A 16846-nucleotide genomic window follows, 5' to 3' on the forward strand; every position below is an offset into this window, starting at 1 on the left:
AGTTCCAGGTGGGTTAATCAGATACCATTAGGGTTTCTCATCTGGCAGCCCCAGAGTGAAAAACAAAATAAAACCGCAGCATTGGCAGGCAAGGGGTGGGGGGCTGGATTCTCAGTAAATTGTTATTTACTTTTTCCGGGACTCAGAGAAGAAGCAGCAGCTCGGATCTGATTTCAGTCATCGGAGAGCCATGAGGACTAGCGGCTGGGTGCTCCACGTGTTCTTTCTGCAGCTGGGTTCTTCTCATGTCCTAGAGTGGGCATACAAAGGTAAGGAGGAAACGGGGGGGGGTGCGTGTGTGTGGGGGTAACAGCACCTATGTTTGCCTTCTGTTGCTAACAGCTGGCAGAGTCACAGGAACCTCGGAAGCTGCCTTATACTGAGTCAGACCCTGGGTCCATCCAGCCCGGTCTTGTACATGCCGATCGACAGCGGCTCCCCAGTGTTTCAGGCAGGATTCTTTCCTACCTTTCCTTGGAAAAGCTGGGGATTGAACCTGGGTGGAAGCTGGATGCTACAGCCCCTCCTGGGTTCACAGCCCCTCCTGGGTTCACAGCCCCTCCTGGGTTCACAGCCCAATTAAACTGAAAAGTCTTAGATTTAAGCCTAATTTTAGGCAATTTTATTCAGAAATATCTCTGATTTATTTTTGATGGGGTTTCCTTCCCAGAAAGTACGCTTGCAATCTTACATCTGACCGGAAGATAGCAGCTTATGTAGTCTACACATGTAACAGAACCAGAAAGTTGGGAGGTGGTGTGGTGGAGTGGTTAGAGCAGCTTGCTCCAGCTGGGTCCCTCCAAATGTGTCAGACTACAACTCCCATCATACATACCCAGCCATTGCCCTTGCTGGCCAGGGATGATGACAGTGGAAGGCACCAGATTGGGGAAGCCCAGGCAAGAGTGTAGGATTTGTATTAACATGTATGGAGACCCAGGTTCAAATCCTGCTTCAGTTATGAACTGCATTGGGTGACCACATCTCAGCTAGCTGTTACGAGGATCAAAGCAGGAAGCGGGGAGGAAAGTTGGCACCGTAGACACTATTTTGTGCTCACTGGAGGAAGGGTGTGGCATTGATATGAGAAATAAAGCTAAAATGGTAGAATGTATTGCTCCACAGCAGGTTTCGGGTAGCCTTTTAAAAAATGCTCTTCCGTGTTAAAGACAATACCGTCTATATTTTGCTGGCTGGATTGTGCCTTTGATCAGACACTACTGAACAAAGTAAGAGTTGCATTAGTTGTTCTGCTCACTTTTGCCCCGCCCACTTTTGCCTCTGGCCCCACCCACCTCTGGAATGCGGCCTGCTGAGAGCTTGCCCATGTGGCCTCTGGGTGAGAAAGGTTCCCCACTATTGTTCCAACAGGCACCTCAGGGGAGGCGATTCCAGAGGTCGCCTCTATGGCTATGGAAATAGCCTGAAATCTGGTTTTTGAAAGCAAAATATGTGCATGTTGGGGTGGCGGGGAGAGGGTGGGGAAGGTTTAAAGCAAAAAGGCAGCTCTCTGCTGCTCTTGCTGAAACGTTTTTCCTCTTTCAGAGGCAGCTGCAAAAGCCCAGTGCGGCTGTTTTGTTCCTCTGCTCTACTGCTCTTTCCTCTGGAAAAGGGGTGACCTATTGAACAACAGATCGATAACTCTCACTGCTAATGCTGAAGGAAACAAGGAAAGATCTCTCTGTATCGATTGCAAACAAAGAGGGGAGCTTTGAGAGACAGCTTTGAGATTAGATCTCTGCCTGCTCATAAAGGGCTAAATATATTAAGAGGAGAGAGACAGACAGACAGACAGACAGAGAAGTACTTGAAAGGCCGCAAGAGTGTTTTAATGATTTGGACATTAAGGAACAGAGGAGCATTTATAGAATAGCCTCACCATGCTGCCAAAACTGCTGTCAAGTCCTCCCTGCAGCCATTGGCTGACCTGACGTAACCTGCTATGATGTCATGGAAATGTTTCGTTTTGAATTTAAAAAGTCACCTGATATAGCTCAATAAGCCCCCATCGTGTTGCAAAGTAGCAGCAAGCACATCTCCTTAAAAAGCAGGGCACCCCAAAATGCCTGCTGAAGGAGGTGAGTCTCAGCTGCTTTTTCCAGCAGTAAAAAATGAGCCGTGATGGGGGCAGGCTTCCCTTTCAGAGGGCATTCCAAATCCTCGGGGCCATGTCAGAAAAGGACCCATCCCTTGTGCTGACTCACTCTACTTCTGATGGCACAGTAGGGTGAGGTGGAAACATGGTGCAGGGTCTCAGAAGTCGATCTCAATGCTCAGGCAGATTTATGTCCCTGTGATGCTGGTCCCTGGCTGTTTAGGGAAGTAGTAGACAAGGCTAGGCTAGATGGACCAATGGTTTGTCTCAGTAGAAGGCAGCTGCCTATGTTCATAGTGGTGGATAATAGAATGGTGGCAAAGTACAGCCTCCGTAAGGGCAGTTCTTTTTATTATTTAGTTATTTTAAAGTATTTTTGTCCTGTTCCTCAGCCAGAAATGGCTCTGGGAGCAGCTTACAGTCAGTGAAACAAGACAGTCCCTTACAATCTAAAAAGACACGACACACAAGGGAAAAGGGATGGGGAGGGAAGAGGAAAAGTGAAGTCATCTTTTACCGGGCTGGTGGAATGTCAGGGCAGCAGTGTCCAAAGCCATTGCTTTCATGGTAATACCAGCCCTGCCTGACCGTCTCTTCTTTTTCTTCTCCTCTGTTTTGGGCCAAAAGGGGAACTGGATGAGGAACACTGGGGAAAGCATTTCGTGGACTGCCTGGGAAGGCGCCAGTCCCCCATTGACATTCGGAAGAGGGATGTCCAATACAACCCAGAACTGGAACCGCTGGAGCTTCGGGGCTATGGGGGTCCCCTGCGAGGAAGCTTCATGATGACCAACAACGGGCATTCAGGTGAATGTGAGCCACAGGCAGGTGGCCACACCAGACATCTGGTGATCTGGATGCTCTTTATTTTATTATTTATTTGTTTCAGGGCCGGCGTCAAGGGTAGGCTTGGCTGGGTACTGGCTGAGGGCCTGCATCCCAGCAGGGGCCCGTTGACAAGAGCCCCTGGAGTCGCTCCTCCTCTTCCCCATTGCAGCCTGCTTCCTCCCCTGCCTCTCGCTCTGCCCCAGACAACAGTGGTGGTGGTGAGGAGGAGCAGGAGATGCCGCGGCCTCCTTGCTCCCTGGCTGTCTGCCTGCCAAGCAAGCAAGCGGTGGCAGTGATGAGAAAGGGGAGGAGGAGCGAGAGCAGCTGGTGACAAGGGCGGTGAAGAAGTAGGTTCACTGAGGGGCGAGACCCCTTGAGGGTGCCTTGTCCAAGGGACCTCAAAAACATGGAACAAACACTGAATTTTGTTACATTTATATCCCGCCTTTTCCCCCAAGGAGCCCAGGGTGGCTTACATGATCCTCCTCTTCTCCATTTCATCCTCACAACAATCCTGTGAGGTAGGTTAAGCTGAGAGTCAGCGGCTGGCCCAAAGTCACCCAGTGAGCTTCATGGCCATGTGGGGACTAGAACCTGGATCTCCCACATCCCAGTCCAACACTCTAGCCAATACACCATTTCTTTGATGAACTTCTGCCTGGCTTTAAAAACCTGGCTGTTCAGGGGGGCATTTGTGGTGGGTTCGGGTTTTTTATAGCAGTGTTGTTTTGTTATTTTTTTTGGTCTGTTGATTATGTAAATTTGTTATTAGTGTTGTACTCCGCCTAGAGTGGCCGGGGTGCTGGCCAGATGGGCGGCTAATAAATCAAAGAAATAAATAAACATACCACACTGGCTCTGTACACCACATTAGCTCTCCAGTGTGCCTAGCAGGTCACGTTCTGGTTCACTCTGTGAGTGTACAGCCTTTCACAACCTGGTGCTCTCCAAATGTGTAGGACTACAACCCCCATCACTCCCAGTCAGCATGGCCATTATCCATGCTTGCTGAGGAAGATTGGGCTTGTATAATCAATCAAAGGTTTGGGCAAGCGCAAGGGTTATTTTTTCGATGCAAACAAACCCTTAAGGCTGTTATAAGCATCTTCCTTTGGAAATCAGACCATCTGTTGATAATTATAATACTTAGCATTGAGTTAGCTCTCTTTAATGAAACACTTCTTATCTCAACAATCCACAAAACAACCCTGTAAAGTAGGCCAGTATTATTATCCCTGTATTGCGGCTGCAGGGCTGAGGATGAAAATATACTGGCTTGTGCCCAAGGCTGCCAAGATGTAATGTTTCACACTCTTCCAACCATATTCATGAGATTAGGAAAGCTCCTTGGGCTTGTAGCTTCCCTCTTCTCTTCCAGGCTAATTGTTACTTCTCTAACCTTCTCAGCATTAACCACGGTGGGAGCCTCTTTCCACCTGAGGGAGAATTGAATTTTGGAGAAGCTCTCAGGGGCTGCATTCCAGGGGTGGGCGGGGCCAAAGGCAAAAGGGGTGGGCCCAAATGCCCAAATACTAAAAATACTAGCGTATTTTAGCTTAAATCTCTTACTGCCAGTAACCAAGCCATAAGAGAGGGGAAAGGAGGTGGCCATCTAGAGAAGGCTGGAGGGCCAGATTCAGACCCTAAGTGGGCTGGATTTGGCCTGTGGGCCTGAGGTTCCCCACCCCGGTGTAGCATTACATTTGCCCCGAGATTAATGCTAGCCATGGTTAGCTTTAAACCCTTCTGAAACTGGGCTAGAAGCTGAATGGTTAACTTTAAACCCTTTTGAAACTGGGTTAGAAGCTGGATGCTAACCATGGTTAGCTTGAAACCCTTTTGAAACCGGGTTAGAAGCTGGATGCTAACCATGGTTGGCTTGAAACCCTTTTGAAACCGAGTTAGAAGCTGGATGGAAAAAATTAAAAATAACTACCTTTTAAACCTCAGGTGTAATACATAACATCAGTCCTTCCAATCACATGTCTGTCAGGGTCAGTGTTTTACATGTTCAGCTTGATGCCATTTACAAACAATGTTGGTTTATTTTCTTTTTTTAATTGAATGAGCCGTCTCTCCTGATCTCGTTTATTTTCACTTCTAACTTTGTCATCTGTTTCTTTTTCTTCCCTTCTTCTTCTTCTTCTTTTTCTAATCTATTCTGCTAATTTTGTGCTGATTTCCTCAAACTAAAGGCAGGACAGTCAGCAGCGGCCACAGCAACATGTAACAAAATCAAGAACGTGGGAGCTGTTTGCATTTTTGCATGAGACTTTAAAAAATAAGGACAAAAGCACAGATCCAACATGACGTGCCGGCTAATTCTTCCATGGGGAAATTGCTAGAAAATCTTTCTGACAATATGTAGTGTGTGAGCGGAAGAGTGGACACTCACGTCTGTTGTGTTTTTGCACCACTATAAAGTGAGCCGGAACATTAGGAAACACTTTTTAAAAAGCAGTGTGTTAATTGGTACTTGTGGAAAAGAACGGATCGATTCCTTGAGTATTTAGGGAAATCCTTTGCAAGTTCCCCAAGCACCAAGGGTTGGTATGGTCAGGCACCTGCTAAGGGCCCACACCCCAGCAGAGGCCCACTGGGAAGACCCCCCTGGACTTGCTCCTCCTCTTCCCCATTGCAACCTGCTTGCTCACCCGCCTCTCACTCTGGGCCAGACAACGGTGGTGGTGAGAAGGAGCACTTGCTCCCTGCCTTTCTCCTGTCGAGCAAGCAAGGGGTAGCAATGGTGAGGAAGAGGAGGAGCAAGAGCAGCTGGTGACAAGAGCAGTGAGAAGACAGACCCGCTGAGGGACGGGGCCTAGGAGGGTGCCTTGCCCAAGGGCCCTCAGAAACCTGGTGCAACACTGATGGAGGGCATCCTGCCCAGCGCCCTGCAAAATCTGGAGCCAGGCCTGCCTCCAAGGTTTCAGACAGAGGTCTTTTATATCCACATGTAACTGAGAAGGCCAGGGCTGAGGCAGGGATTTTTGGCAAGCATACAGGAAGCATGCATGCACACTCTCCCTTACGCCTGCCCCTTCCGGCTCAGCTGGAGAGCTGTCACCTCTCTAGGCTCTCAAAAAGAGATCTCTCAAAAAGAGATCTCCGGCTATTAGAGGACCATCTCCTCTGAGGAACCATCCCAGGCTATTGAGCAGTAATCTGCCTAACAAAGGACTCGGAGCAATATGTTAAGAATACACAAGGGGCTCACGCTTTTAAAAACACTTGAATCAAAGACAGCTACCACTGGGGCCAGAACTGAGGGGTTGGTGACTAGGAAGTATAATAAATGACATTCAGACACAAACAACAGCAAGATTAAGGGCCAAGATTAAGGGCGCTCCAATGCATGTCGAAACAGGACAGTGTCCTACAAGTCCCAGCATGGCTGGCTGGGGAATGCTGGGAGTTGTATGCCTTTTTTCTGTCCAAACATGCATAGGATCGCGCTCTAAATGGTTTTTAAAAAGAAGGAGGAGGGAAGCAAGATATATAATTTCAAAGGAAGGATTTAGTAATGGATTGGTCTGGACTGGACTGAGGAAGGGTTTTTAGATCACACAAGTTGAGTTCAGGTATTTTTTTAGAAATCCTCACGAGGGACAGGAGTGAATCCTCTCCATTTCCCTTAAGATGTAAGAAGACAGTGGACTGCCAACAGATGGTGCAGGGGGGGAAAAAACATTGCAGCAATGAGAGACAAACTGTCTCCGGGGAAGGGAATTTCTAATTGCATTGCCCTGAAAGATAATGGCTGAGCCTGCCTGCTTATTATGCCGGGCCATGTATGCCCAGCCTCTCATTAAGAGATTTCTGCACAGCGGTATTATCAGCCATGCTCTCTGCAAATTAGTCAGTTTGGGGTGGTTGTTTTTTTTTAACAAGCTGGTATTTTTGTTGGCTCCCCCCTGCCCCGCCTTCGCTGCTCTTCAGCCTGTACGTGTATTTTTCGTGGGATCTCATTAACACTGTCATGATTGCCAGTTCACCTAAACCAACTTTAAATCTGGCACTCAGCAGGCCAAGAGCTCCTTTGGCCACAAAGAAAAACTGGTCATTCCCCTTCAGCCTCTCACCCCATTTATCATTCTCTCCAGGGGAGGCTGGTGGCTCTGATGCCAGTGGGGCTGTGAGTCTGCTCTGGCTTTCAGTAAGAACTCCAGATGAGCTATCCAAGGTGCTGAACCTATTTTGGGGATATGTGTCTGTCCATCCGTCCATGCAATTGTGCCAAGAATGTGAAGCCTAAGGAGCTGAAACGTGGCATGCATACTAAGGGGACCCTAAGGGTGTATAACTTGGGGTTATTGGGTTTTTAAAATGCATTGATTAATTTTAATTATTTTACTGTGCAGTTGAAGCCTGCAGTAACATCATCAGTCACTAGGGAGCAGACTTCCCTAGCCAGCACATAGCTTTGCAGTCCATAGAGTTTGAGCTTTGAAGCCAGGAGAGATTAGTAGGCTAAGGGACACAGTTATATGCCTGCCCCCTCCCCACTGTGGGGCAGCCCCCCCCCAAGAATGGAGTGGACAGGCCCCTCCCTTTTGGCTACAAGGATGCACCATGGCATGGGTTGTGCCTAGGGCTGCCAGTGAGCATGGTTTTACTCAGATGGGGTGGGCACAATGTGTCCGACTCTGACTGCTGCGTAAGTTTGCTTGCAATCTTTTCTGTGTCAACATAAGGACTATCCCCACCTGTGCAAAGGCAGGTCCATTTGCTAGTAATAAGTAATAATATCTGAGCAACGGCAGGGTATGAAATATTAAGCTGGACATTGTGTCTGCGCATGCAATTTTATGCAGCGCACATTAGAGCTGGTATGAGCTCACTCATCCACTTGGAGTGTAAACTTCAAGAGATTTGGAAGAGGGAGTTGAGCCTCGAACAACAACATCCCCAGCAACTTTAACAATAAAAAGTTAACATCCTCCAAAGGAAAAGAAAATCAGGGGAGAATAGGGATGGAGATTTTACAAGTGACAAGCACCAGAAAAAAACAGTCTGTTCCTGGTACACAGGGACAGCAGCTGGAGCATCTATAGCAGTGAATCTGTTCTGTGCTTTTGCACCAAGGCTCATTGTGGTCTAGACTGTGTTCAGTCCTTCCCCAACCTGGTGTTCTCTAGATGCTTTGGACAGTCCCATTAGTCCCCTTGTATTTATGCAGTGCAAGGAATCATTAAAAAGAAAGGGTAAACAAGTAACCCCAATTATGAAACAACGGGTCATTGCAGAATTACACAATTAAGTAATTCTTGTTTCTATAATTGCAGCTTACTGCAGACTGGGGTTGTCGATGTTTTTATTTTGGTGTTTTTCTTTTTTATCTGAGATGTAAGGCCTGCAGAAGAAACATATGGGGGGGGGGTTGGCTTCAGCTGGCCTGCCCAAAAGAGAAGCTTTTTGAACAAAACCACACATCTCCTACTTACAAAGACAGAAAATGAATAGGATCTCCATGGTCAACAATACACTGCGGAGGAATGACATGTTCTTTTCACAACTTGGCAGGGTATTTTATAGTAGGAATGAGCTTGTCCTCTCCCATTCTGGATTAGAACTACTGCTCCTAAAATAATAGCCGCATGAATGTTATATTACAGACTTGCAAATTGTAATCTCTGTTGCTTATGTATGCACACAAATGCTGCTACCCCTCAGCACAAAAAAGGAGAGATTCTTAGCTTTCTTTACAATAACCACATCTCTTGGATTCATCAAGGACACTTGTTTTAAATATAATAGGCTAAAGACTATCTTATCTTTCAGTAAGTCTATAAGGACTTTTTAGGAGCTTTATAAATGAATAATAACAATAACAATAACAATAACAATAATAATAATGAGGAAGAGGAGGAGGCTGTATCTTGACCATAGCTCCTCCCCTTGCTGCTGCCATTGTCTGAGCTGCTGTGACATCATGGAACTTTCACAAACATTCCAATTGCTCCAGGGAAAACTTGTCAGCAACAGAACATGGACAGGTGGAGTTTAAAAAAAAGAAAGTTCCAAAGAGTCATGAGTCCTGTTACTATGACTTCAGTCTGTTTCAAGTTATTCTTGCATGTTGTGAATGAGGGGAAATGGGAGCAAATAGCGAGGCATCAATTCTCCAGGCAGTTGCAACCTTAGCAAAAGAATAAATTACTACCTGACACCTCTTCCTGTTTTAACTCTGCCTCCTTCCAGTTAAGATAGACCTGCCTTCGAGCATGACCGTCACCAAAGGGCTTCCTGGGATTTTCACAGCAGTCCAACTTCATCTTCATTGGGGAGGCATGGACCTTGAGACCAGTGGCTCGGAACATACCATAGATGGGATGCGATACATTGCGGAGGTAAGCAGCCGCCCTTCTCCCTTTGGAAAGATGAGCCTGGAAAAACACACACACACAACAACAACAACAACAACAACAACAATAACAGCAAGAGTACAATTTTTCTTATCCCAGCATAAAAAACCATGGAATAAATTCCTTTGGTTAGCAGGAGAACAAAGAAGTTGCCATGTAGTGTTCAAGTTGGGCCCAAGGGTAACCTACCACGGGGAACACATCAGCCCTTCTGCTAAATGGGCCTTCCAGACATGTTGGACTGCAACTCCCATTATCCCTGGCCCATGCTGGCTGGGAATAATGGGGGTTGTGATCCCACACATCTCAAGAGCACCCAGTTGGGGCATGGCTGCCAGTGAGCAAGCCGAACCTGTAATTTTTTTATGGCAGGGTCAGGGGAATACCTCACGATCCACTTCTGTGTGGGTCTGGTTTATTTCCCTGCAGTTTCAGGTCAATATCCCCACAGACCTCCTGATTCAGGATGCATTGGGAGGGCTTGGATCCCCAAAACCTCAACATTTTCCATTCTTCCGTTGTGTGTGGCTTGGCTGGCTTGTTTGAGTCACCTCAACCACAGCATGGATGGGCAGGCAAGAGGGGGAGCCAAATCCTTCCCCTACCTCCTTCTCTTTTCTCCTTTCTGGGAGAAAAATGACTGGGGAGGAACTATTTTGAAGGGAGAAGTGCAGGAAGAGTAACAATTCACCAAAATATAGCAGAGCCTTTTCCCAGGCAAAGTGTTTTGCCACTGGGGCACAGAGGCTCTTTCAGCCCAAGGGCTGAATTACATTCTGGAGAGGCTCTCGGGGGCTGCATTCCAGTGGTGGGTGGTCTAAAGGCAAAAGGGGCAGGCCCAGAAACACCAGCCTATTTTGTACAATACCCGCTTGTAAGTAAGCCTTAGGAGAAGCTTTTCAGCCTTTTAGAATGGAGGAAAAACTACACACATTCTGGGAAACCGGCAAACTATCAGTGGCTGAGGGAAAGGGGGAGGGTGTGTGGCCACCTGGAGAATCTCAGAAGGCCAGATTTGGCCCCTGGGCCTTAGGTTGCACATGCCTGTTTTACCGTATTGGAAGCCCAGTTTTTAGGAACTCCTAAATGAACTAAAATTATGCCCCTGCAACTGTGATGAAATTGGGGCAATGTCTCTGGTGTTGTTCACTTAGTTTCAAAGCTAGGGCATGACAGCTGCATCCTCTTTTAGTGTTATTTCCTGGATACTCTGATGGATTTCTAGTTGCTTTTTGCCTGAATAGCTTGAATGCCCTTAATGGTTGCTGAGTTTCCGATCATTGCTGTTAATACCCAATCACTCCTGGTGGCAAACTCTTGAACACGCGTCTTCCTTTTTTGCTCTGTTTTTTGCGTTATGGTTGGTCTACTGTTACATTAGATCTTCTCAGCCATGTTCTTGTCATGGCTGGAGATTGTCCTTTCTGTCCAGTCAGCTGTCAGAAGGAAACATCGAACCCTTGCACAGCTGCAGTATCCTCAGGAGAAAATGCACGGCGTTTTGTTTTGTCACTGCAGAGCAGGAACATCTCAGTTTTAAAAAACAAAATGTAGGAGCCCAGGAAGCTGGCTCATGCCAGGTCAGACTACCGGCTCAGCTGGCCCTGGCTTGTTTACTTTGACCGGAGGCATCTTTTCCATCACTTCTGGCCTGATCCTTGAAACTGGAGACGCCAAGGTTTGAACCTGGGACCTTCTGTATGCACAGGAGGGGTTACACCTTCCCTGACCAGGTGCCCTCCAGATGTGCTGGACTGCAACTCCCATCATTCTCAGCCAACATGGCCATTCTGGAATGGCCTATGGTCTTCCCCCACCCCATCTTTTAACCACACCTGTCCTCTTCCTCGCAGCTCCACATCGTCCATTACAACTCAGGGGCTTACTCAAGTTTTGAAGACGCGAAGGACAAGCCAGATGGGTTGGCCGTTCTGGCTTTTCTCTATGTGGTAGGTAGCTGCCCCAAACAGACATGGAGCAAGGCACTGCATGGGAGCTGGGAGGGCCCCCTTTAGCAGCCACTTGCTCTCTGCTCTCATAATATCCCCCTGCCTGTAACCCTCTCCTTCACTCCATCACCCTCTGTCACCTGGTCTTCTTTCTTCTGCTCTTCTGCTCCTTTCTTCTGCCTTCTGCTCCTTTCTTCTGCTTTGTGCCCCATTTGCCTTGAACTCATAGAATAGTAGGGTTGGAAGGGGCCTACAAGGCCATCGAGTCCAACCCCCAAACTCCCTCTTAGAACATCCCTGTGATGTCATTCTTCCATGAAGCCTTTGGCACAACATCTTAATTATCCCTAAATGAACTGAATGCATAATTTCCCACCCCACCTGTTTACCTTCCCTTCCTGCCATTGCCTCCCTGCACCGAATTGGAGATTGTAAATTGCTTGAGGCTTTTGGTTGTTGCTTTGTAAACTGCCATGTGTGTTCGCTGCATGATATCATCAAATAAAGTCAGTGTATGCCTTATGTTTCTTTAAAGGTAGAACTTAAGAGCTGTGTGAGAGCTGTCTGTAGGTTTTTATATTTTGGAAATATAAAATCCAGTGGTTACTCAAATTTCTCACTAACAGCTGGATTTTATATTCTTAAAAATGGGGGATCTAACTAATCTGCCTTTCTTGCTCCCAGCAGCCCTGAGGGCAGCTGAAATGATCACAAAATCTGCTAGAGCTTTATTCTAATGTCTGCAGATCCTTCCTCCACAATTCCATCTCAGGATTGTCATAATGCAGACACCATGACCTGGTTCTTATGTAACAACAACCCAGAGTGCAGATTGAATATGGGATGCTGTTGAATTGTGGGTTGTTGTTGAATCATGGGTTGTCGTTATGTGGAAGCCCTGCACTGTGGTTTAACTATGGGTTGTTAACCACGGAAAACCCAGAGTTCTCAATCCAACAACAAACTATAGGTTCTCTTCCTGGGCTGTTCATGGTTAACAACCTATAGTTAAACCATACTGCAGGGGTCACACGTAACGATAACCCACAATTCAACAACAACCCACAATTCAACAACAACCCATGGTTCAGTGACAACCCACAATTCAATGACTGCCCATATTCAACCTGTATTCTGGGTTGTCATTATGTGTGAACCAGAACCATGACTTCCAAATCAGATCAGGGTTTTTTCCCTCAACCACAATAAATGAACAAATGAATCTTTATTTTATTGAAAAATAAAATAAAGAGAGGATTTAAGAGAGTGGAATGCAGCCCAAATGGGTGCAATGCCATCCACAGGTATCAGAGGTGATCTGTTCAGGCAAGTCTGTTCAACCTACATTGTCTGTGCTTTATGCCCACTGTTCATCCCTTGTGGCTGCAACATACCTCTCACTAACCTCAAAGGGTGAGAGCTTCCAGGGGTGAGTGACTGTGTCCTGCTTCCATTATGCATGCCAGGGGACGCTGTGGCGCTGTGTTAGTGTTCTTTGGACTTCCTGGGCACCTGTAGTTTCTCCTCACAGCAGGAATTTATTTCCAGACTTGTTATGTAGCAATAAAGGGGCAGTTGTGTTTGAAAGGTCAGCTTGAGCCTTGCATGTTTTCACAATGGAGCAGTTCCTTCAGAGGGAGAGAGGACAAACACCTGCTTCATCTACAAATGTACAAGCAAAGGATAAGTAGCCTCCTCCCCTTAGCTTGGGTGGAATGCCATCTTCTCCAAGCTCTGTGAGGTATCTCCTTTCAAAGGCTCAAGAGAGATCTCCAGCCATCAGGGGACCATTTCCTAACCATTAGCTCCAATGGCCCCAGCCATTCTGGGTTGTTAATCAGTAATCTACCTAACAAAAGGAATGGTTAGCCAGCAGGAGATTACATTTACTCTTTCCTCTCCCTCTGGTCTGTTGCAGTAATTCCTGAACCACTGTGCAGCTAAAGAACTGCTCAATCAATGGATATATCCATCCATCAGTTCAACAATCAAGGGCTTCCATGAATCCCACTCACTCACATAGGCATCCGCCCTTTGCCTCTGTGTATGATGTACTGTTCCAGCCCACAAGTACCTCTCCCCTACCATGGCAATAATAATAATAATAATAATAATAATAATAATAATAATAATGATGCTAACATGAACTTGCTGCCACTTCATAATGCTCAAAATCAGCTGCCGGAGGTCTCCACCTCAGTCTGTGTAACGGAAGGGCTGGCCCTGCAGAACTACTGCAGAACAGAACTATGGTAGTACTGAAGACTGTACACCTGGGAACTCTAATATTTATTTATTTATTTTATTTATTTCATTTAAATCCCACCTTTCTTCCATCATGGAACTCAAGGTGGCAACATGTGGTTCCCAGGTGGTCTCCCTTCCAAGCACTGACCAGACCCAGACCTGCTTAGCTTCAGCAAGGTAGCTGTCTCCTGTGCCTTCAGACCATGCCTGGGGTACCAATGTGCCTACAGACAACTCTCTTGGCACCTGCCAGGCTCTCTCCCCCTCCTGATTTTTATTTCATTAACATGGGGGGGGGTTCAAAAGAGTGCTCTTGTGTTTTGGAGCTCAGCCCCCACCTCTGCCTTGTTCTCTGGTTCTTGAGCAAGTTACTTTTCTTTTAGTCTCACCACTTTGCCTCCTGGGAAATGAGTGTTTTGTGACTGGCCATGCCCACCATGGCAGCCATTTTGGGAATGGGCAAGCATTTATGAATGGGCAGCCATTTTGTGAGAGGACCCTCTCTCAACATTCCAAATGTGCCCACTGACCCAAAAAGGTTGGGAACCCCTGCTGTATGCTAAGACTCAGAGGTGAGGTGGGTGGCTACAGGGAATGGGGGTGGGTAGAGTTCTGTGGTAGCACCAGACTTTGGAATCCCATCCCTTCCCCCGCAATAGTCATTGTGCACCTACAATGTAAATTTTTAGGCACCAAAGAAATATATTTTTCTGTCTGGTTGAGTTTTGTGCAGCACTTGATCAGCATTTAGGTTTTATTTCATGCTGGTTTAGGGATGCTGCATCTATTGTGAACCTCCCAGGAAAGATTGTGGAATATAAATATTTTGAATATTTGCTTTTTTATTAAAGCAACATTCGAAAATGGTTTGAAGCTCCCCCCAAAAGTCAAGTGAAAATGCTGACATTTAGGTGCAAAATGTTGCTCTGGCTTTCCTGGCAAGAAGATGCTGTATGGCGAATGCTATGGAGAATTTGAAAATAATAATAATAGCCATGCAGCAAACACCAGGGGGCACTAAAGGAAAGGAAAAATACAGAATGTGGAGATGTGTCTCTCTGAACGTTTTGTTGTGGTGAAATGCAGGAGTTAAGCCTACTGGCAGCGGAGGGAGGAGAGAGAGTTTTTATGAATGAGGATGCCCACACGTATGTCCCGGCATCCATTTCCAATGTAAATTCTGTCTTCTTTCTTGCAGGCAGGCAATTTAGAAAATACCTACTACAGTAATTTCATTGCCAACCTGGCCAAAATCAGATGTGCAGGTATGTTTGTGAGATCTCCCTTAAATCCTGACAAGGTATTCTTTGGTCAGGCAAGATGAGGGGATTTTTTTGTGCGGAACATCTGGCCCCATCACTTCCTGGCATATAGAAGGGGAAGAAATGGAAGCAGTGACAGATTTTACTTTCTTGGGCTCCAAGATCACCGCAGACGGTGACTGTAGCCATGAAATTAAAAGACGCTTGCTCCTGGGGAGGAAAGCTATGGCAAACCTAGACAGCATAGTAAGAAGCAGAGACATCACCTTGCCGACAAAGGTCCGTCTAATCAAAGCTATGGTTTTCCCAGTAGTAATGTATGGCTGTGAGAGCTGGACTATAAGGAAGGCTGAGCGCCGAAGAATTGATGCTTTCGAACTGTGGTGCTGGAGAAGACTCTTACGAGTCCCCTGGACTGCAAGGAGGTCCAATCAGTCCATCCTAAAGGAAATCAACCCTGAGTGCTCATTGGAAGGACAGATAATGAAGCTGAAGCTCCAATATTTTGGCCACCTAATGCGAAGAGAAAACTCCCTGGAAAAGACCCTGATGCTGGGAAAGACTGAAGGCAAAAGGAGAAGGGGACGGCAGAGGATGAGATGGCTAGATAGCATCACGGATGCAATGAATATGAACTTGAGCACGCTCCGGGAGAGAACGCAGGACAGGAAGGCCTGGCGTGCTATGGTCCATGGGGTCACGAAGAGTCGGACACGACTGAACGACTGAACAAAAAAAAACAAACAGACCTGGCTTGGAATAACCCTGGCTTGGAATAACCCTGGTTGGAATAACCCTTTGTTTGAAAGAACGCTGCCTCCAAGCAAAGTTACATGGCTGTCCGAGTTGGACACATTGTGCTCACCCCATCTGAGTGAACACTCTGACACCCCTAGGCACAGCCCCTGCTATGAGGCACCCATATCACCCGCTGATGGAGAGGTCTCTCCACCCCATTCTCCTGAGGGGGGAGCTGCCCCGCAGCGATAGGGAGGGGGCGGGCACATAAGTCTGTCCTTCAGCCTACTAATCTCCCCTGGGTTCATAGCAGAGCTATGTGCTGGTTAGGGGAGTTGGCCCGTAATGGCTGAAGATGTTACTGCAAATTTCAACAACATGGACGCATCAACATTAATTAAAATTAATGCATCTAAAAAATGAAAAAACCTTGACTTGCACACCCCTAGGGTCTGCTTAGTATGCCCGCCACATTTCAGGTGCCTAGGTTTTGTAGTCTTAGTGCTAGACAGACACACATCCTGTTTTGTTATTATAGATTTTAAGGACATTGGAAGATTCCTTATACTGAGTCAGACCCTGGGTCCATCTAGGCCAGTATTGTTGACACTGACTGGCAGCAGCTCTCTGGGGTTTCAAGCAGGAATGTTTCCTAGCCCTACCTGGAGAAGCCGGGGATCGAACCTAGGACCTTCTGCATGCAAAACCTGTGCTGTACCACTGAGCTACGGCCCCTCGCTTTTCTCATATCATATTTTTTCATTGTAGAATAGTTCATCATTGTGGTTTTAGGCTGCCCTGTGTCCTTAAGCCACAATAATGTCAGTCAGTCAGTCAGTCAAATTTATTTGCTAAGAACCACTGGTCACCACAAACATACAACATAATCAGATTAAAAGATCGATTTTAAGATAGATGCATGTTGAACCCCGATATGTATAATAAATTTGTGTCTAATCTGTTGGGCTGCAAGTGGCAATTAGAGAGACTTTATATTACATATAAGGTCTCTCTAATTGCCACTTAGAGCCCAACAATATATTAATTTTTCCCTACCACCAAATAGGTAACAAATCAGTGTGGTGTAGTGGTGAGAGTGTTGGACTGGGAGCCGGGAGATCCGGGTTCTAGTCCCCACTCGGCCGTGGAAGCTCACTGGGTGACTTTGGGCCAGTCACAGACTCTCAGCCCAGCCTACCTCACAGGGTTGTTGTTGTGAGGTTAAAATTGAGAGGAGGAGGATTATGTACGCCGCCTTGGGTTTCTTAAAAAGGAAAAATGGCGGGATATAAATGTAATAAATAAAAAAATAATAAATAAAACTCTCTCAAGACACTTTTTCAGAAACCTATCCCTAGGGGAATT

The 16846-nt window shown here is 46.6% G+C and overlaps 1 protein-coding gene across 1 annotated transcript in view; it reads left to right on the forward strand.

Annotated features, from left to right (window-relative positions):
• The window catches only part of CA6 (carbonic anhydrase 6), a 25851-nt gene continuing 9005 nt past the window's right edge, over positions 1-16846 (forward strand). The window contains exons 1-5 of the mRNA XM_084822336.1: positions 1-269; positions 2723-2902; positions 9122-9270; positions 11139-11234; positions 14680-14746. Coding sequence (XP_084678462.1) covers positions 191-269; positions 2723-2902; positions 9122-9270; positions 11139-11234; positions 14680-14746 — 571 coding nt within the window. The 5' untranslated portion in view covers positions 1-190. The remainder of the gene's footprint in view (positions 270-2722; positions 2903-9121; positions 9271-11138; positions 11235-14679; positions 14747-16846) is intronic.

This window comes from Heloderma suspectum, chromosome 15, assembly GCF_057233095.1.
Source record: "Heloderma suspectum isolate Gila_16-S chromosome 15, 16-S_ref, whole genome shotgun sequence".
NCBI classification, from domain to species: domain Eukaryota; kingdom Metazoa; phylum Chordata; class Lepidosauria; order Squamata; family Helodermatidae; genus Heloderma; species Heloderma suspectum.